At 44.9% G+C, this 23174-nt stretch overlaps 1 protein-coding gene across 1 annotated transcript in view; it reads left to right on the top strand.

The window, feature by feature from the left end:
- LOC144499560 (nectin-3-like) overlaps positions 1–23174 on the top strand; it is a 269457-nt gene that overhangs the window by 196881 nt on the left and 49402 nt on the right. The window contains exons 3-4 of the mRNA XM_078221665.1: positions 565–864; positions 5542–5659. Of these exons, the coding sequence (XP_078077791.1) occupies positions 565–864; positions 5542–5659 (418 nt within the window). The remainder of the gene's footprint in view (positions 1–564; positions 865–5541; positions 5660–23174) is intronic.

Raw genomic sequence — 23174 nt, 5'->3', positions numbered from 1 at the left:
TCACAAGTATCTTCTGGCATTGATCTATCACTGTCATCTCACGCTTGCCCACATCTCTGACTAGTTGCATATTCCTAGTAATGTTCCATCTCCAGCATTCAGAGCTAAGTTGTAAAGTTTCATTATTTGAATCTATTGCACTATCTGTTATTTAGGTCCAAGGCTGTTCACAAGACCTATTAACAAGAGTTGATCATGGCCATTCAGTTCAGCTGTTCCTATTCCTTATCTGGCTATTGAGCCATGGTATTTTTCACTAATGCGATTTTTATTATTCTTTCACTTACTAATGAATTTGTGTACTTCAGCAAGCATCTTAATTAAACATGCTTAAATGAAAATCCTAGCACAGCTCTAACAACAGTTATCTATTAATGCATTTATCCAACTATGGCCCTTTGTTCAAGCTAACCAGCATGACCTAAAAGTAATTATCCCACTAGCCTTGTTTCTATGAAATGAAATCTTAAGCAAGTCCCAGTAAAATGAACTTAGCATTAACTTTTTTTGGTATATACTGTAGCTAATGTCTAATAGTCGACTACTTTTTTATTGCTCTTATAGTTGAACCTACAATTACTGTGGGAGGTGGCCCTGAACCACTTGTAGATGGTGCCAACGAAACAGTTGCAGCAGTATGCACAGCAGCCAATGGAAAACCTGCAGCAGTTGTTTTCTGGGAAACAGATCTCATTGGAGAACAGGAGCAGACAAAGATTTCTGCCCCAAATGAAACTGTGACTGTTATAAATCGGTTCAAGATTGTTCCATCCCGATTTGTGAGGAAGAGACCGATCAGTTGCATAGTGGTGCATCCACCGCTGAATACCACTACTCGAATCCCATATATCTTAGATGTACAATGTAAGTACCTGATGTGGAAGCCTGAATGTATTGTATAATTAAAGTCATGATAAGCATGAATCTAATGATCTCAGTAGGTTAGACAAATAACATTCCCCTGCTGACATTATTTTAGTTTTCTTGCCCTTGCTCAAAATTGAAGTGTATCCTAAAAACAAATCTAGCAAAATACATTTAAAAATCAGTCATCCTACTTGCATTGAACATCTGTTACACTGAAACAAAATTGATAAGATTTTGGATGTTCTTAAATTGTTCTGGCCACAAACTGAAGGGGTACTCCCGAATCATGGTCCTCCAGGAACCATGCGATGATGAGTATGTGTCTGGCCCTCCTGCCCATGCGCACCCTTGCGCACATGACCACTTTCCTCTGGTTCCTCTGCAGGCTCCTTCTTGGCGCATACCTAAACTTCCTCCTCATCCAAGAAAATATCTAGCAGCTCCAGACCCTCTTCTGCAACCTCCTTACCATGTTGTAGAGCCAGGTTTTGGGGGGGCACAGAACACCACCACTACATAGGAGACCCTCTAGGGGTTCTAATGCAGGGCTTCACCAAATCTGTCCATGCATTGGAAATGCATCTTGAGAATACCGGTAGTCTGCTTAATCACTGCATGAGTCACAATGTGTGCCTCTTTGCATCGGTTCTCCGTAGGAATGCGTGGCTTCCGGACATCAGCCACACCCTGGAGGGGTAACCCCTGTTCCTGAGGAGCCATCCTGTAGCCTTGGGTGTCCCTGAAAGTTCTGGGATCTGGGACAGGCCAAGGATGAAACTGCCTTGGATGCTCCCTGGGAAATGGGCTCACACTGCTTTATGCTTATGGTCACAGGGCAGTTGCACATTCGGGGACTGGAATACTTTTCAGTTTATGAAGGGAACTCCCTGGTGCTATGATTGCAATTCAGTGCATTCACGCAAAGATGCAATCAATCATACCCGTGACAGACCAGCTATCTGCCCAAATCCCGTGGATCTTTCATCCTGTCCAGCCTGGTCCGGTTTGAAATAATATAGTCCCTTCTGGTGAAGAGTGTATCTGTGACACCTCAGATGCACTTGCAGGTGAATGCCTGCAAATCCTACAAAGGTCCCTAGTGGAACCCCTGGCAGGATCCAGAGGCAGAGAAATTAAGTGCTGCCATAACCTTCATCACAGGCAGTGGGTGTCCTCCAGCACCACTTAGGGCCAAATACATGGGAACATGGCAAAGGTACCTCATCATCTCCTGGGTAAGCCAAAGTCCCTGTCAGCTCAGTGAAAGAGAGCCTATAACAACAGACTCTTGGCTTTCTTCATTGCCTTTGCGCTCCCTCTCTGGCTGCTGTGGCCTCCATCTGCTGATCTTTGTCTACAATCCCTTGGTCCTCATAGTGACACACGTCAACAGCTATATGTTGATGCTGGAGTCTCTCCTCCCCAACTGCTGTGATCAATATCACCGCTAGCTCCACTGGTTCCATTGCAAAATCTGCAATAAACCTGTGAGGGGAGAGAGAGAGAGGTGTTTTCCATTCATGGGTCATTGCCATGCCCTCACCCATTGGCCATCTTTACCTGGGCGCAACCAGTTGAGAAACATTGGCTGCAGCTGTGAGCCCTTTGACCCTTGTTCCCGAGGTACGAGCTGCCAGCCATGACACTGAGAGCTGAGTTTCAGCCTTGGATTTAACAGTGGATATCGGATGGTGCTAAGGGCAGTAATTCTAAAAAAACCCGAAAATTCCTAATTCCTGAGGGCCAGTCAGTGTTAGAAGCATTAATCGCAGTATACAACTGGGCATAATTAGTTCCTCCTTCAGGACTTAAGCAGGGCTTAGCAGTGCTAATAGGCACCCTGGTTACACAAGCGGAGGCCATCAGGGAGCTCATAGCTACCATTCCCCTCTGTTAAGTCGCAACATAATTATTCCTCAGCCGGAGTTAGCCAGCCCTACACCCCAAGGAGGGGGCTCCATGGCATTATCTCAGCCACCCAGTCCATTTGGCCAGGCTACATGGCACTAAACAAATCCCCCCTCTTGCCATCTATTGGCTCTTCCACCTACTCTGCCCTCAAAGACCCGTGCTGCCCTCAGAGTCCCACGAATGGACTTAGTGACCACTGTGGTCAATTGCAAACCCCCGACAGCTGCCCCCTTTGTGGTAACTGCACCCCACAGAGCTGCCCGTACCCCCTCTCCCCTTGTTTGGGCATTACATTTTTTTGAATGTGTTTCGTGACTTGAGAGCTTTTTTTTATTAGTATCAACTGTGTGTGAGTGATAGCTCGTATAGATTGTTAGAAGTTTCTTTTTCACCTCCAAAGATGTGCAGGTTAGGTTGATTGGCCAGGTTAAAAATTGCCCCTTAGAATCCTGGGATGCGTAGATTAGTGGGTAAATATGTGGGGGTAGGGTCTGGGTGGGATTGTGGTCGGTGCAGACTCGATGGGCCGAATGGCCTCCTTCTGCACTGTAGGGTTTCTATGATTTCTATGATATGGCTCCTGAGGTGTACCCACATTGGATACTGGGTCAGTGGCAATGAAGGGGGCCTGGTGTGTATGAATGGACATGGAGGTAGTGTGGGGGTGTGAGGCGGCAAGAAGGTGGCATAAAGGATAGGTCGAGTGAGAGCTAAAAGCCAATCTTTAATATAACTGAGCCAAAGTCTCAGAGAACCCAAGCAGGCCTTCTAACCAGCCCGTCTTGGCACTCACCCGCCTCCGAGGCAATCTTCGAAGTGCCTCAGTTGGTGGTAGACCTGATTTCATTCTGCCCCCATCTCCCTGGAATGAAAGTAAGTGGGCAGGTGCCCTTTTATTGGAGACAGATCTGATGAGTTGACAAATTACCTGACTTAACTTCCCTGGAAATCCAGCCCTAGAGTCTCAACAGAATTAACATAAGCAAAACAACAGTAATGGAGAAATTACAGTAATGGAGAAATTAATGGTCATTAAAGATTGCCAGATCCTCAGGGACAGATGGTTTCTCTTTACTGGATCTTAAAATGTAGTAGTTGGGGACATTGCAGATACCCTAATTACAATTTCTGTAGGGATTCTATGATGGGGTTAGGACCTAGGTGGAATTGTTGTCGGTGCAGGCTTGATGGGCCGAATAGCCTCTTTCTACACTGTAGGGATTCTATGATTCTCCTATGAATTTTCCAAACTTGTCTTTAATTAAGAGCTACTTTTCTAGATTGGCCCATTTTAACTTGAAATTAACATTAGAATTGCTTTTCTGTTCAGATTAGCAGGATGTGACTTGAGGTCCTGCTAGGATTTGGTTTAGAACCTCAATAGTCATTGTACTCTTTCAAGATTTAATTGCTGGTATAGAAAGCCACAAATCCAGATTTTCCAATGACGCAAAAATGGACTATTATAAGCCAATGTAGTTGGAAGTTTCAAATTACAGAGGTTTATTGATCGATTAAGTGAATTGACAAAATTGGCAAATGGATTTCAATGCAGGTAAATATGAGATCCATCCACTTTGGACTTTTAAAAAAATAGATAGGACAGGGTATTTTCTAAACGTCGAAAACTAGGAACAGTGGAAGTCCAAAGAGTTTTGGCGGTTCAGGTACATATATCATTAACCTGCTGTGCACAGGTATGCAAAATAATCAAAACGGCTTACTGGAATGCTGGCCTTTATAGCTACCGGTCCAGAGTACAACTCATGCTTCAGCTAAACAGTGCCCTGGTTAGACCATACCTGGAGTATTGAGAGCAGTTCTGGGCACCATGTCTTCGGCAGGTTATATTGACTTTAGAGGAAGTGATACTTGGACAGCAAGGCTTAAGCTCATGGGCAGATCAAACAAACTGGGTCCATTCCATGGAATTTTGATGATTTAAGGGGTGATTTGATTGAAGTTTTTAAAATATTAAATGGAACAGATAGGGTAGATAAGCAGCAACTATTTCTAGTTGTTTTTGGAAATATAAAACTAGGAAATCATCAAAAAATTGAGTCAGACTTTTCTGGAGTGAAATTAGGAAATACTTGCAATTAAAAAAGATCAGCAAATATTTGAAACTCTCTTCTGTAAATGGCAATTGCATAGAGGTCAATTGTTAATTTTAGAAGAGACTGATGGATTTTTGTTAGCCAAAGGAATTGAGAGATCAGAACAAATGTGGGTATGTTGAGTTAGTTTGCTTATCAACTATGATCTGATTGAATGGAAGAACAGGTTTGAGGGACTCAATAGCCTACACCTGTCCCTATGTACCTACTATAATATTTTACTATAATCACAAAAATATGGTGTTTGTAACCATATGGACCATGAGGACACAACCTCAAAATAAAGGGGGGTCGGTTTAAGACAGAGTTGAGGAGGAACTTCTTCTCCCAGAGGGTGGTGAATCTCTGGAATTCTCTGCCCACTGAGGTGGTGGAGGCTACCTCGCTGAATATGTTTAAAGCGCGGATGGATGGATTCCTGATCGGTAAGGGAATTAAGGGTTATGGGGATCAGGCGGGTAAGTGGTACTGATCCACGTCAGATCAGCCATGATCTTATTGAATGGCGGGGCAGGCTCGAGGGGCTAGATGGCCTACTCCTGCTCCTATTTCTTATGTTCTTATGTTCTTATGTAACTATAGCAAGCATATAATTAATTATAGGAGATACTGGTTCCAGCAGCCAATGTATGCTGATTTGTTCCAGATGCCCCTGAAGTTACTGTGATGGGATATGATGGAAACTGGTTTGTTGGCAGACAAAATGTACAACTCAGATGTAAAGCTGATGCAAACCCATCACCCTCCGCATATATATGGAGCAGGTATGTATGTATTTCATTTGTATGGTATTAAATACCTCTGACAAATCTGCAGGTATTTAAAATGTGATAGCACATGATTACAATAGATCACAGAAATATTTGAACAAGAGTTTGTGATTTATATCTGCAGAATAACCCAGAAGCTTATCGTTGTTAAGAAGGTGTAGTCAGTGTCAGACATTTTGTCCAGTTTTCCTTGTATTCTGTTTGTGCCGCAGATAAATTAACTCAAATTGAGAATAAAACTTGGATGAAAACTTAGATTGTTATGAATTGTGTTTTAATATTTTAATATTAATACAAATCTTTATCTCCATCAACCTGACCTGCTGTGTAGTCTATCTTCATTCACAAGCGCATGATGAAATACAAACGTATTTCTTGGAGATGTTGTTGTTCTGGCACATGGTACAGTTGATCCTTCATTACAGAGTTGGATTCTAAGAATCCTATTAGACTTTTAAATGTTACTCTTTGATCTATAAAACATTTTTCACAGTTATGTGAGAAAAGGACTTTTTTATTTTTAGATGCCGCTTGACATTGTTACCACATCATTTCTTAACCAGGCAACAAGAACTATTATCAGCCCAGACTTTGCTGTCAGCAGCGAAGCAGAGGTGTATGCTGCTGGCTGCATTTTAAATTATGCTCTTAACCTACTTCATAGGCTGCAAGGGGAACTTCCTCTCCTGGCCCCAAATTAGATCCATTATATCCATTGCCATGGTGAGTGTGGGTTGGGGAGGGGGGGGGGGGGGCGGGGTGCTGTCCTTAGTGGCAGCCCTAAATAAATCAGTGTAAGCAACAGTCTGAGTACCATACACTCAGTCCAAGTTTACACTTGTCCCGATCTTCCAGTCTGCATGTTCCAGTGCATCTTGAGACCTCGCAGAAGTCACGACACATTGACTTCCGAGGAATTGTCTGGAAAGTTTGGACTTATGATGGGCATTTCCTCCATGAAAACCAGTCATACAATTGCTGTTTGTGAAGCCTTGTTCTGTGCATTTTGACTGCTGGTTTGCCGAGTCAGAACAATGACTACACATAAAAAGCATGTAATTGCCTTCATTGCTGAGGTTATTAAAGGTGCTATATAAAATAAGTCATTCTTTCTAGGAACAGGTAGAAGACTGACTTGCACAATGCTGATCTAGTTATTTAATTTGACTTTCTATTCATTTTGTGATGCAGCTGCAGAATGATTTCACCCATTGATTTAACACTTTGGTATGACTTCCAACTTTTCTAGTGTTATTTCTGTACAATTGGTGGGTGATAAAGCCAATTTTTCTTTTTAATATGTAATTCTTCCATTGGTTTGCGTTGAACTTTATCTGTTACTTATCCCTATTAGTTTCTTTTAACTACTTTTGCAGTTCATTGAGTTTCTGACTTGACTAAACCATGCCCCTCTGCCCCTAATTTAATATCATCTGCAAATTTGACTAATTTATATTAATGATACAGAAAGTAGTTTTGAGTCTTTTGTAGTAAGATTGGAAGGAAGAGAGTGACACATGAGCAAGTTTACTTCAGGAACTACGTTCATTTTGGGTGTAATGAGGTTTGTCTTTTCCTCGGGGTATCGTGTGCTTTGCCACATTCTTATTTAGTTGGCCATCTTTCAAAGACCCATTGGATTTGGCTTACCCTGTTAGAAAAGCTGCATGCTAATCATGACCAGTTTCCTCCTCCTTTGCCATTCTGGATTAAGCTGTCCTTAATCGGCTATTGGCAAAGCCCTGGTAACTGCAAAATCCAATCAGCTTCATCTTTTAACAATGGCTAGTTTACCCCTGTGTGGAAGTAGTGCACTCAGTTGTGATTACAGGAAATTAACACAAGAAGAGAGAAAATTTTTCCACTTACTGTCAAAGGCATATTGTGCAACATGTTGATGGAGAAGATCCTGAGAGGCAGGATTTATAAACATTTGGAGAGGTATAATATGATTAAGAATAGTCAGCATGGCTTTGTCAAAGGCAGATCATGCCTTACGAGCCTGATTGCATTTTTTGAGGATGTGACTAAACACATTGATGAAGGAAGAGCAGTAGATGTAGTATATATGGACTTCAGCAAGGCATTTGATAAGGTGCCCCATGCAAGGCTTATTGAGAAAGTGAGGGGGCATGGGATCCAAGTGGACATTGCTTTGTGGATCCAGAACTGGCTTGCCCACAGAAGGCAAAGAGTGGTTATAGATGGGTCATATTCTGCATGGAGCTCGGTCACCAGTGGAGTGCCCCAGGGATCTGTTCTGGGACCCTTACTCTTTGTGATTTTTATAAATGGCTTGGATGAGGAAGTGGAGGGATGGGTTGGTAAGTTTGCTGATGACACAAAGGTTGGAGGTGTTGTGGATAGTGTAGAGGGATGTCAGAAGTTGCAGCAAGGCATTGATAGGATGCAAGACTGGGCGGAGAAGTGGCAGATGGAGTTCAACCCAGATAAATGTGAGGTGGTTCATTTTGGCAGGTTAGATAGGATGGCGGAATATAATATTAATGGTAGGACTCTTGGCAGAGTGGAAGATCAGAAGGATCTTGGGGTCCGAGTTCATAGGACGCTCAAAGCAGCTGTGCAAGTTGAGGCTGTGGTTAAGAAGGCGTATGGTGTACTGGCCTTCATCAATCGAGGAATTGAGTTTAGGAGTCAAGAGATAATGTTGCAGCTATATAAGACCCTGGTCAGACCACACTTGGAGTACTGTGCTCAGTTCTGGTCGCCTCATTACAGGAAGGATGTGGAAGCTATAGAAAGGGTGCAGAGGAGATTTACAAGGATGTTGCCTGGGTTGGGGAGCAAGTCTTATGAGGATAGGTTGAGTGAGCTTGGCCTTTTCTCCTTGGAGAGACGAAGGATGAGGGGTGACCTGATAGAGGTGTATAAGATGTTGAGAGGTATTGATCGAGTGGATAGTCAGAGGTTTTTTCCCAGGGCTGAAATGGTTGCCACAAGAGGACACAGGTTTAAGGTGCTGGGGAGTAGGTACAGAGGAGATGTCAGGGGTAAATTTTTCACTTGGAGGGTGGTGGGTGCGTGGAATGGGCTGCCAGCAACGGTGGTGGAGGCGGATTCGATAGGGTCTTTTAAGAGACTTTTAGATGAGTACATGGGACTTAGTAGGATTGAGGGTTATAGGTAAGCCTATATATAAGCCTAGGTAGGTAGGGACATGACCGGCGCAACTTGTGGGCCGAAGGGCCTGTTTGTGCTCTACTTTTTCTATGTTCTATGTAAAATTGACCCTAGTGTCAGGGGGATTAGCTGGGTAAATGTGAGGCTACAGGAATAGGGCCTGGGTGTGATTATAGTCGGTACAGACTACAATCGGCCGAATGGCCTCCATCTGTGCTGTAGGGGTTCTATGATTTTAAAATTGAGGCATTGCAAGACAAGGAACCAATCTAGAGGCAATGGATGATTGGGACTTCTTGTGGGTTAGATACAGGCAGCAGAATGAGCTCTATTTTATGTAGAGTGGAGGATGGTGGATTGGCCAGGGGAGCATTGGAACAGTCCAATCTTGGGGCAACAAAAACATGGGTGAAGGTTTCAGTTGTCGATGAGCAGAGCCATTCAAACATACAAATTAAGAGCACGAGTCAGATTTGGGGCGGCACGGTAGCACAGTGGTTAGCACTGCTGCTTCACAGCTCCAGGGTCCCGGGTTCGATTCCCGGCTCGGGTCACTGTCTGTGTGGAGTTTGCACATTCTCCTCGTGTCTGCGTGGGTTTCCTCCGGGTGCTCCGGTTTCCTCCCACAGTCCAAAGATGTGCGGGTTAGGTTGATTGGCCAGGTTAAAAAAATTGCCCCTTAGAGTCCTGGGATGCGTAGGTTAGAGGGATTAGCGGGTAAAATATGTGGGGGTAGGGCCTGGGTGGGATTGTGGTCGGTGCAGACTCGATGGGCCGAATGGCCTCCTTCTGCACTGTAGGGTTTCTATGATTCTATGATTCAGCCCCCTGAGCCTGCTCCACTATTTATTCCTAATCCCATACTAGTTGACATTTTAAATGATTTCCTCTGCTCCGATCTCTACATCAAAACCACCTTTAAATTCAAACAAGTATTTTTGCCTAAGAAACTCAGGATCTTATATACTTCAGTAAGATCACTTCTCGTTGACACGTCTCCTGTCCCACCAGCGGCCCAAAGATCCTCAGCCACTGCTACACAAACATGAAACGTGCCAACGGCTCTATTGCCTGTTCACACTTTGACAAATCAGACCACAAGGCTGTGCTCCTGCTCCCAGCTTACAAGCAAAAACTGAAGCAGGACAGTTCAATAGTCCTGCAATGTTGGTATGAAGAATTGGATGATCTCCTGCGGAACTGCTTTGAGTCGGTGGACTGGTCAATACTTAAGAACTCGGGGACCAATCTAAAAGAGTACACCACTACAATAATGGACTTCATTAATAAGTGCTAGAAGACTGTATGCCAAAGAAGCAAACCCATATGTTTCCCAACTGGAAACCATGGATGAACAGGGACATCCACTACTTACTGAAGTCCAGGTCTGAGGTGTTCAAGTCGGGTGACCCTGACCTATGTAAGTAATCTAGATACGATCTACAGAGAACCATCAAAGATGGCAAGAGACAGTACTGGGCCAAGCTTAGTCCTAGCCGAGCCACACGAAAACCCCACCGATTATGACAAGGTCGACACAACATAACAGGTTACAAGGTGAAAACGTGTTGAATCGCTGGCAACAATGCATCCCTCCTTGATGGTCAATGCATTCTCTGCCTGCTTTGAGCAAAAGGTCAGCAAGTGGATGTTATCCGGCTTCAGAAGCCTCGGTTGAACCAGTATCAGAGCTCACCATCATGGATGTCAGAGTTAACCCACAGAAAGTGAGTGGCTAAGATGGAGTACCTGAATGAGCATTCAGATGCTGTGTGGACCAGCTGACGAGGATATTCGCAGACATTTCTTTTACCTCTTACTCCAATCTGAGGTTCCTAACTGCTTCAAGACGATGACCATCATCCCTGTGCCAAACAAAAGCCAGGCAGCGTGTCTTAATGACTGCCACCACTGGTGGCTCTGACATCAATTATTATAAAGTGCTTCAAAAGGTTAGTCATGGCACGTGCCATCTCCAGTGTCCCAGATTGCCTGGATTCCCTACAGTTTGCCTATCGCCATAACAGATCCATAGCAGATGCCATCTCCATGGCTCTACACTCAACTCTGGCACACCTGGATAACAAGGACACCTAAGTCAGACTTCTATTTATTGACTACAGCTCAGACTTAACATCATTATCCCAACAAAACCCATCTCCAAACTTCATGGCCAAGGGCCCGACTTCTCCTATGACTAAAAATCATAGAATCCCTACAGTGCAGAAGGAGGCCATTCGGCCCATCGAGTGCACCGATAACAATCCCACCAAGGCCCTATCCCCTTAACCCTGCTAATCCCCCTGACTCTAAGGGGCAATTTAGCATGGCGAATCAACCCAATCACGCATCTTTGGACTGTGGGAGTAAACCCGGAGCACCCGGAGGAAATGTGCAAACTCCACACAAACAGTGACCCAAGGCCGGAACCGAACACACCATGGGGCAGCAACACCAACCACCGTGCCACCCTTGAGCAGATAATCAAAATTTATTTTGAGAAAGTGGTGTTTAAACGCTTCCTTGAATCTTTGCACCCTATGTGGTATTAAATGAACAATTTCAAGGCTTTTGGATAAGTAATTGTAGTGGGTCGGATCTCAAAACGATGACGAGACAGAGTACAGGAAAGAAATAGAGAATCTGGTGAAATGGTGTGATGATCTCCCTCAATGTCAGTAAAAGGAGGAGATAGTTATTCATTTCAGGAAACGTTGTGGAGAACATGCCCCTGTCTACATCAATGGTGGTGAAGTGGAAATGGTTGAGAGCTTCAGGTTTCTACTGTTCAGATCGCCAACAACAATCTGTCCTGGTCCCTCCACACCATGCTGTAGTTAAGAAAGCCCACCAATGCCTTTATTTTCTCAAGGCTAAGCAAGTGTGATATGAGTGCTATGGTACATCCCCAACCAGCTTTTCCGGGTGTGCCACGGACCGCATCCTTTCCGGGTGTGCCACGGACCGCATCCTTTCCAGATGTATTACAGCTTGGTATGGCTCCTGCTCTGACCAAGACCGCAAAAACTACAAAGAGTTGTAACATAACCCAGTCAAGTAAACCAGCCTCCCATCCATTGACTCCGTCTGTACTTCCCGCTGGCTCGGAAAAGCAACCAGCATAAGGATCCCACACACCCTGGACTTATCTCTTCCACCTTCTTCCGTCGAGAAAAACATACAAATGTTTGAGAACACATACCAACCGACTCGAGAGCAGCAGCTTCCTTGCTGCCATCAGACTTTTGAATGGACCTATCATATATTACGCTGATCTTTCTCTTCAACCTATCTGTAACTGTAACACTATATTCTGCACCCTCTCCTTTCCTTTTCCCCTATGTACTCTATGAATGGTATATTTTGTCTGTAAAGCGCACGAGAAACAACGCTTTTCACTGTACCCCAATACATGGCAATAAATCAAATCATTTATCTAAACTGTTCCCACAAATGACTTCCTACATATTCTACTCCTCATCTCTACCTGAACTAATTCTACATCTTGATCTTTAGAGCAAAGGTGATTTCTCTCTATAGTACTAATGCCATTCTCCATCTTTTCCTAGCTTTCTTTCTTTCTGAAATGTCACGTAACCTTGAATATTCAGGTCTCTCCGCCTTTGGAGAGGAAATGGTGTGAGCAGGTACAATAGCAGCATTTAAGGGGCAACTAGATGAATACATGAATAGGATGGGAATCGAAGGGTACGGACTCCATAAGTGCATACGGTTTTAGTTTAGGGCAGGCATCGTGATCAGTGCAGGCTTGGAGGGCCGAAAGGCCTGTTTCTGTGCTGTACTTTTCTTTGTTCTTTGTCATCTTGCAGCCATGTTAATGACCATAAGATCTTATGCTTTTCAATTTGAGCTGTCATTTCATCTGTTTAATTATAAACACTGTGCATTCAGATGTGGAGCCTTTAACTGTCCTTTTACCATTTTTACAATTTCTGGTCTTCTCTGCTGGCACAATGTTAGGTTGGTGTCAGGATGGTTTTGGTGATGGAGCAGATGCATGTTTGGAACCTCATCTCTGTATCAAATATGATACCAAGGTTGTGAATGTTCTGGCTCAGCCTCAGTTACCAGGGATAGGGATAGAATCGATGGGTTAATGGACAAAGGTTTTACACTCTCTGAAGCTATGACTGGCAAGGACTCATACAAAAGAGATTTCTAGTCTTCAGAAAGCTACAGCAAACTCATTCTCTCTAAAGATGTATTAATGCCCCATGTGACTGCAGAAATAAAATTCCAAGGAAATGCACAGTCTCCTTTTCATTTCTGAAACAAATGGAGATGATCTATCTGCAAAGACAAAGGACCTTGAAACTTCTGGTAAACATATCAATGGATGAAACAGGTTTTGGGGTCTCGATTCCTGAGACCGTTATGCATCCTTTGTCCAATCCAAGGGCTAGAAATGGGAGTTATGACCCCTCTCAACAACACCATCTCTCCACAAACTGCTAAAAATGTAATATTACCTTTTGAAACTAAAGGAGGATGTCTGCCATCTTTCATCAATAGAACAACAGTAGAACCAGGTTTAAGTTGCCTGGTCCTCTTCTACGTTGTCTCTACTGGAACATCTGAAACTTCTGTACAAGTGCTTATACAAGACTAGTTGATCTCTATGTGCTTCTCCCACCATGGAAGTCAGCAAGACTGGAAAAGTGGAATACCCCATATCAGCTTCAGCCTGCTAATCTCTCTGAAGGATGACACCACTTGATGAAATAGTAGGTCTTATTATGTCTATGGTCTTTAGGGTCATACTCTGAAATTGTACCATTTTATTTCTAAGGGGCGGCACGGTGGCATAGTGGTTAGCACCAAGGACCCGGGTTCAATTCCGGCCTCGGGTCTCTGTGTGGAGTTTGCACATTCTCCCCGTGTCTGCGTGGGTTTCCTCCAGGTGCTCCGATTTCCTCCCACAGTCCAAAGATATGCAGGTTAGGTTGATTGGCCTTACTAAATTGCCCCTTAGTGTCAGGGGATTACCAGGGTAAATATAGAACATAGAACATAGAACATTACAGCGCAGAACAGGCCCTTCGGCCCACGATGTTGCACCGACCAGTTAAAAAAAAAAACTGTGACCCTCCAACCTAAACCAATTTCTTTTCGTCCATGAACCTATCTACGGATCTCTTAAACGCCCCCAAACTAGGCGCATTTACTACTGATGCTGGCAGGGCATTCCAATCCCTCACCACCCTCTGGGTAAAGAACCTACCCCTGACATCGGTTCTATAACTACCCCCCCTCAATTTAAAGCCATGCCCCCTCGTGCTGGATTTCTCCATCAGAGGAAAAAGGCTATCACTATCCACCCTATCTAAACCTCTAATCATCTTATATGTTTCAATAAGATCCCCTCTTAGCCGCCGCCTTTCCAGCGAAAACAATCCCAAATCCCTCAGCCTCTCCTCATAGGATCTCCCCTCCATACCAGGCAACATCCTGGTAAACCTCCTCTGCACCCTCTCCAAAGCCTCCACATCCTTCCTGTAATGTGGGGACCAGAACTGCACACAGTACTCCAAGTGCGGCCGCACCAGAGTTGTGTACAGTTGCAACATAACGCTACGACTCCTAAATTCAATCCCCCTACCAATAAATATGTGGGATTTCGGGGATAGGGCCTGAATGGGATTGCGGTCGGTGCTGACTCGAATGGGCTGAATGTCCTCCTTCTGCATTGTAGGGATTCTATGAAACTTCTAAGTGCTGGGCAGGCGTGGAATTTGGAGAGTTTCAGATCTGCTTTTTGGCCTGTTTTCAGGCTCCCCCATACGCAGTCTGGCTGCAAAATTTTGATGTGGAGATGCCGGCGTTGGACTGGGGTAAACACAGTAAGACCAGGTTAAAGTCCAACAGGTTTATTTGGTAGCAAAAGCCACACAAGCTTTCGGAGCTCTAAGCCCCTTCTTCAGGTGAGTGGGAATTCTGTTCACAAACAGAGCTTATAAAGACACAGACTCAATTTACATGAATAATGGTTGGAATGCGAATACTTACAACTAATCAAGTCTTTAAGAAACAAAACAATGTGAGTGGAGAGAGCATCAAGACAGGCTAAAAAGATGTGTATTGTCTCCAGACAAGACAGCCAGTGAAACTCTGCAGGTCCACGCAACTGTGGGAGTTACAAATAGTGTGACATGAACCCAATATCCCGGTTGAGGCCGTCCTCGTGTGTGCGGAACTTGGCTATCAGTTTCTGCTCAGCGACTCTGCGCTGTCGTGTGTCGCGAAAGCCGCCTTGGAGAACGCTTACCCGAATATCAGAGGCCGAATGCCCGTGACCGCTGAAGTGCTCCCCAACAGGAAGAGAACAGTCTTACCTGGTGATTGTCGAGCGGTGTTCATTCATCCGTTGTCGCAGCGTCTGCATAGTTTCCCCAATGTACCATGCCTCGGGACATCGGGAAATTTTGAACAAGTCTGTTGCTTGCTACAGAAGCCTGTGGGCGGGGCTTAACACGCCTGAAAGCCTGCAGAGGGAGGTAGTGCGCATGTGCAGACCTCTGATGCTGCACATGCGCATTTGCAGTAGCAGGGGTCTGACAGATAGAGAGAGAGCTGTCAAGCCTCTGTTACTGCAGGCAGCCTGAAGTAGCTAAAACCATCCCCCCCCAAAATTACGGGGCCCGTGGCCCGAGATGCAGCCCCCTGCCGACCGATCAAAAACCTCCCTCCTCCACCAATCAAAGCCTCCCCTCCCCCCCCCCCATTGATCGCTGCAGAGTGGCCGTGCGCCCCCCTGCCCCCGCCCCCCGCCAATCACTGCAGAGTGGCAGCGGGCCTCCTCTCCCTATTGGCCATGCTCCATAGCACTGCCCAGTGGGTATTGCCCATGTGCCCAAGGTGCCAGGGTGGCCTGCAGGTTTGGCACTGCCCAAGGGGGCACCCGCCTTGCCATCGGCCTGTCTGGGGAGGCCTCAATGGCTCCGGTTCCACCAGTTAGGCCAAGTCGACTGCATTTATGGGGAGCATGTCTATTCCTCGCCGGCAAGAACCTCTGCCGGCGAGGCCTAAAGGCGAGCGAGTCCGGACGATTGAGCGCCAGACTCGCTAAACACATTAAAACATCATTTTAATAAATTTAAATAAATTGATCAGCCTCTCGCCCATTTCTGACGGGAGGATGGCTGCGCTGGATATTCTGCGCTCGTATAATGGCACCGGTCGTGAAAACCGGCATCAATCGCTCTATTTGCTTTATGCTCCACTTTGCGACCACGTCGTGCCCGTAAAATACCGCCCATAGAACATAAGAACATAAGAAATAGGAGCAGGAGTAGGCCATCTAGCCCCTCGAGCCTGCCCCGCCATTCAATAAGATCATGGCTGATCTGACGTGGATCAGTACCACTTACCCGCCTGATCCCCATAACCCTTAATTCCCTTACCGATCAGGAATCCATCCATCCGCGCTTTAAACATATTCAGCGAGGTAGCCTCCACCACCTCAGTGGGCAGAGAATTCCAGAGATTCACCACCCTCTGGGAGAAGAAGTTCCTCCTCAACTCTGTCTTAAACCGACCCCCCTTTATTTTGAGGCTGTGTCCTCTAGTTTTAACTTCCTTACTAAGTGGAAAGAATCTCTCCGCCTCCACCCTATCCAGCCCCCGCATTATCTTATAAGTCTCCATAAGATCCCCCCTCATCCTTCTAAACTCCAACGAGTACAAACCCAATCTCCTCAGCCTCTCCTCATAATCCAAACCCCTCATCTCCGGTATCAACCTGGTGAACCTTCTCTGCACTCCCTCCAATGCCAATATATCCTTCCTCATATAAGGGGACCAATACTGCACACAGTATTCCAGCTGCGGCCTCACCAATGCCCTGTACAGGTGCATCAAGACATCCCTGCTTTTATATTCTATCCCCCTCGCGATATAGGCCAACATCCCATTTGCCTTCTTGATCACCTGTTGTACCTGCAGACTGGGCTTTTGCGTCTCATGCACAAGGACCCCCAGGTCCCTTTGCACGGTAGCATGTTTTAATTTGTTTCCGTTGAGATAGTAATCCCATTTGTTATTATTTCCTCCAAAGTGTATAACCTCGCATTTATCAACGTTATACTCCGTTTGCCATATCCTCGCCCACTCACTCAGCCTGTCCAAATCTCTCTGCAGATCTTCTCCGTCCTCCACACGATTCACTTTTCCACTTATCTTTGTGTCGTCTGCAAACTTCGTTACCCTACACTCCGTCCCCTCCTCCAGATCATCTATATAAATGGTAAATAGTTGCGGCCCGAGTACCGATCCCTGCGGCACGCCACTAGTTACCTTCCTCCAACCGGAAAAACACCCATTTATTCCGACTCTTTGCTTCCTGTCGGATAGCCAGTCCCCAATCCACTTTAGCACACTACCCCCAACTCCGTGTGCCCTAATCTTCTTCAGCAGCCTTCTATGGGGCACCTTATCAAACGCCTTTTGGAAATCCAAAAACACCGCATCCACCGGTTCTCCTCCATCAACCGCCCTAGTCACATCTTCATAAAAATCCAACATGTTCGTCAAGCACGACTTTCCCCTCATGAATCCATGCTGCGTCTGATTGATCGAACCATTTCTATCCAGATGCCCTGCTATCTCCTCTTTAATAATGGATTCCAGCATTTTCCCTACTACAGATGTTAAGCTGACCGGCCTATAGTTACCCGCCTTTTGTCTCCTTCCTTTTTTAAACAGCGGCGTAACATTAGCCGTTTTCCAATCAACCGGCACTACCCCAGAATGCAACAAGTTTTGATAAATAATCACTAACGCATCCACTATTACCTCTGACATTTCTTTCAATACCCTGGGATGCATTCCATCCGGACCCGGGGACTTGTCCACCTTCAGTCCCATTAGTCTACCCAGCACTGCCTCTCTGGTAACATTAATTGTATTAAGTATTTCTCCTGCTGCCAACCCTCTATCGTTAATATTTGGCAAACTATTTGTGTCCTCCACCGTGAAGACCGACACAAAAAACTTATTTAAAGACTCAGCCATATCCTCATTTCCCACTATTAACTCCCCCCTCTCGTCCTCCAAGGGTCCAACATTCACTCTAGCCACTCTATTCCTTTTTATATATTTATAAAAACTTTTACTATCATTTTTTATATTAATTGCTAGCCTAGCTTCATAGTCTATCCTTCATAGTCTAGCTTCATAGTCTATCCATAGAGTCGTATAGCGCAGAAAAGATCCTTTGGCCCATTGAGTCTGCACCAACAGCTATGACTAAAGTCACGCTAATTCCATTTTCCAGCACTTATCCCATACCCTTTAATCCTCCTGATATTTCAAGTGCTCATCCGAATACTTTTTAAAGTTTGTGAAGGTTTTTGGCTTCCCAGATATTGCTTTTGAGATTTTCACCATCCTCTAAATGAACTTATCTCAAATCCCCTCTGAAACTATGCCCACTCACCGTAAAACTATGCCCCTCACGATTGACCCCTGAACAAAAGGGAACAGCTGCTTCCTATTACCTGTCCATACCCCTCATAATCTTGTACACAATCATAGAACCATAGAAAAGTTACAGTACAGAAGGAAGCCATTCTGCCCATCTTGTCCATGCCAGCCCAAGGACACCCAGGTGCCCTTCCTAATCTCACCTTCCTGCGAGGTTATACACTTGGGAGGAAATAATAACAAATGGGATTACTATCTCAATGGAAACAAATTAAAACATGCTACCATGCAAAGGGACCTGGGGGTCCTTGTGCATGAGACGCAAAAGTCCAGTCTGCAGGTACAACAGGTGATCAAGAAGGCAAGTGGGATGTTGGCCTATATCGCGAGGGGGATAGAATGTAAAAGCAGGGATGTCTTGATGCACCTGTACAGGGCATTGGTGAGGCCGCAGCTGGAATACTGTGTGCAGTATTGGTCCCCTTATATGAGGAGGGATATATTGGCATTGGAGGGAGTGCAGAGAAGGTTCACCAGGTTGATACCGGAGATGAGGGGTTTGGATTATGAGGAGAGGCTGAGGAGATTGGGTTTGTACTCGTTGGAGTTTAGAAGGATGAGGGGGGATCTTATGGAGACTTATAAGATAATGCGGGGGCTGGATAGGGTGGAGGCGGAGAGATTCTTTCCACTTAGTAAGGAAGTTAAAACTAGAGGACACAGCCTCAAAATAAAGGGGGGTCGGTTTAAGACAGAGTTGAGGAGGAACTTCTTCTCCCAGAGGGTGGTGAATCTCTGGAATTCTCTGCCCACTGAGGTGGTGGAGGCTACCTCGCTGAATATGTTTAAAGCGCGGATGGATGGATTCCTGATCGGTAAGGGAATTAAGGGTTATGGGGATCAGGCGGGTAAGTGGTACTGATCCACGTCAGATCAGCCATGATCTTATTGAATGGCGGGGCAGGCTCGAGGGGCTAGATGGCCTACTCCTGCTCCTATTTCTTATGTTCTTATGTTCTTATGTTCCTGCACCTTGCCCATAGTCCTGTAGCTTACAGCACTTAAAGTGTAGATACAGGTACGTTTTAAAAGAATTTAGGATTAGCACCAACTCAGGCAGCGAATTCCAGACACCCACCATCCTTTGTGTAAAAAAAACGTTCTTCCTTATGTCTCCTCCACGCCTCCTACCACTGACAGAAAAATAGAAACTAGAAGCAAGAGTAGGCCATTTGGCCCTTTATGTCTGCTCCACCATCATGATCATAGTTGATCATCAAATTCAATATCCTGATACCCACCTTCCCTACATATCCCTTGATCCCTTTAGGCCCAAGGACTTTATTGAATATTTTCTTGAAATCACATAACGTTTTGGCCTCAACTACTTTCTGTGGTAGTGAATTCCACACATTCACTACCCTGGCTGAAGAAATTTCTCATTACCTCAGTTCTAAAAAGTTACCTTATCCTCAAGCTATGACCTCTAGGTCTGGACTCCTCCACCATCGGGAACATTCTTTCTGAATCTACCCTGTCTAAGCCAGTTAGAATTTTATAAGTTTCTGTGAGATCCTCTCTCTCACTTCTAAACTCCAATGAGTACAATCCTAACCAAATTAGTCTGTCTTCATATGATAGACGTGCCATCCCAGGAATTGGCCTGGTAAACCTTCACTGTACTCTCTCCACAACGACATCCTTCCTCAGGCATGGACACCAAAACTGCACACAACACTCTAGGTGTGACCTCATCAATGTCCTATACAATTGCAAGAAAACATCTTTATTCCTGTACTCTCATCCTCTGGCTATGAAGGCCAACATTCTATTTGCCTTCTTTACTGCCTGCTGTAGCTGCGCAGTTACTTTCAGTGACTGATGCACGAGGACTCCAAGGTTTTGCTGAACATCCAATTTACAACCTTTCAAGTAATAATTTGTCTTCCTGTTATTGCTACTGAAGTGGATAACCTCACATTTATCCACATTATACTGCATCTGCCATGCATGTGCTCATACACTCAGCCTGCCCAAATCACGCTGAAGCATCCCTGCATCCTACTCACAGCTCGCCCTCCCACCCAACTTTGTATCATCTGCACATTTTGAGATAATACACTCAGTTCCCTCTTCCAAATCATTATTTTATAATGTGAATTGTTGGGGTCCTAGCACAGATCCCTGCGGTACTTTACTAGTCACTGCCTGCCAATCAGAAAAAGACCCATTTATGTCAACTCTTTACTTCCTGGCTGCTTCCTATCAGCTTTCTATCCACCTCAAGACATTACCTGCAATCCCATGCGCTTTAACTTTACATAGTAGTCTGTTATGTGAGACCTTGTCGAAAGCCTTCTGAAAGTCTTAAGTAAACCACATTCACTGGTTCTCCACGGTCAACTCTACTAGTTACAAAGAACAAAGAAAATTACAGCACAGGAACATGCCCTTTGGCCCTCCAAGCCTGCACCAACAAATTACTATGTTGCATCCTCAAAGAATTCCAATAGATTTGTGAAGCATGATTTCCCCTTTGTAAATCCATGCTGACTTTCTGATTATACCACTGCTTTCCAAATGCTGAGTTATGAATCCTTGATAATGGACTCTAGCAACTTCCCCAGATCTGACGTTAGGCTTATCTTGAATCTATGGCCCTGGTTCTAGAATTCTCCACGAAGGGAAACAATTTTATCCTGTCCACTGTATCTCTTCCATTCATAATTTTGTACACATTTGTCAAATCACCCCTCAGCCACCTTTGTTCCAAGGAAAATAACCCCAACCGATCCAATCTCTCCTCATAGCTGCACTTTCCTAGCTCTGACAACATTCTTGTAGACTTCCTCTGCACTCTCTCCAGAGCAATTATGTCCTTCCTGTAATATGGTGACCAAAACTGCACACATTATTCCAGTTCTACTTTATGCAATTCCAACATTATATCCTTACTTTTACATTCTATACCTCTGCCAATGAAGGATAGCATTCCATATGCCTTCTCTACAACCTTGTCTACTTGAACTGCTGCGTTTAGGGACCTGTGTCCTTGTAAGTCAAGATCTCTCAATTCATCTATTCTTCTTGGTATATTCCTATTTATTGTGTATTCTCTAACTGTTTTACCTCCCTAAATGTATTGCCTCATACTTCACTATGTTCATAGAAATCATAGAAACCCTACAGCATAGAAAGAGGCCATTCGGCCCATCGAGTCTGCACCGACCACAATCCCACCCAGGCCCTACCCCCATATCCCTATATATTTACCCACTAATCCCTCTAACCTACGCATCTCAGGACACTAAGGACAATTTTAGCATGGCCAATCAACCTAACCCGCACATCTTTGGACTGTGGGAGGAAACCGGGGCACACGGAGGAAACCAACGTAGACACGAGGAGAATGTGCAAACTCCACACAGACAGTGACCCAAGCCGGGAATCGAACCCAGGTTCCTGGAGCTGTGCAGCAGCAGTGCTAACCACTGTGCTACTGTGCCGCCCAGATGTTAAAATCCATCTGCCACTTTACTGCCCACTCCACCAACCCATTGATATCATTTTGCAGATTATAGCTATCCTCTACACTATTCACTACTCGGCCAATTTTGTGTCGTCTGCAAATTTCCCAATCGTGTCTTCCATGCTCACGTCCAAATTGTTAACATATAATGCAATCTGCAAGGTCCCAACACCGAACCCTGTGGAACACCATTTGAAACAACTTGCCATTCGCAAGGACATCCATCGATCATTACCCTTTGTTTCCTGTTACAAAGCCAACATTTGATTCAGTTTGCCGCATTATCCTGTATCCCCTGGGCCTTTGCGTTTTTGACCAATCTGCCACGTGGGACCTTGTCAAACGTCTTCGTAAAATCCATGTACACAACTTCCACTGCACTACCTTCATCAACCCTTCTTGTTACTTGCTTAAGGAATTCAATCAAGTTTTTGAGGAAAAACCTTTTTTTAATAAATCCATGCTGACCATTCCCTGACAAGTCCATGTCTTTCTATGTGACAGTTAATCCTATCTCTCAGGATTGATTCTACCAATTTGCCTACCACCGATGTAAGACTAACTGGCTTATGTCCCCCCCTCAGCCTTCTCTGCTCTTCTCAGGGGCGGCACAATGACACAGTGGTTAGCACTACTGGCTCACAACCCCAGGGACCCGGGTTCAATTCCGGCCTTGGGTGACTGTGTGGAGTTTGCACATTCTCTCCGTGTCCGCGTTGGTTTCCTCCAGGTGCTCCGGTTCCCTCCCTCAGTCCAAAGATGGGTGGGTGAGGTTGATTGACCATGCTAAATTGCCCCTTAGTGTCAGGGGGGAGCTAGAATGAATATTTGGAATTACGGGTATGGGCCCTGGGTGGGATTGTTGTCAGTACAGTCTCGATGGGCCAAAATACCTCTTTCTGGACTGTAGGAATGTTATGATGCTATGAAAGAAAACAATCCAAGCTGATCCAGTCTCGCAGATCTAATGCTGTATCCCAGGCAAAATCGTGGTATATCTCCTCTCATACAATCACATCCTTCCTCCATCTTTTTGCCCTTATACTCTATGGCACAACTGGTAAAAACAAGTGTCCCATATCCTTCTTAACTACCCTATTCACCTGTTCTGCTGCCTTCAAGGATCTGTGAATAAGTACCCCAAGATCCATCTGTTCCTCTAAGCTTCCGAGTGTCCTGCCATTCACTAAATACTCCCAAGTAACCTCACATTTATCAGAATTAAATACCATTTGCCACTGCTTTGCCCATCTGGCCAACCTATCTATATCTTCCTGTAACTTATGACCTTCTTCAATATTAAGCACCCTACCAATCTTGGTGTCATCTGCAAACTTACTTATCATTTCCCCAACATTATCATCTATCATTTATGTGTATAACAAACAATAAGGGACC

This window comes from Mustelus asterias, chromosome 10 (genome assembly GCF_964213995.1).
Source record: "Mustelus asterias chromosome 10, sMusAst1.hap1.1, whole genome shotgun sequence".
Lineage (NCBI taxonomy): Eukaryota > Metazoa > Chordata > Chondrichthyes > Carcharhiniformes > Triakidae > Mustelus > Mustelus asterias.
This window is presented reverse-complemented; position numbering and strand designations above follow the sequence as displayed.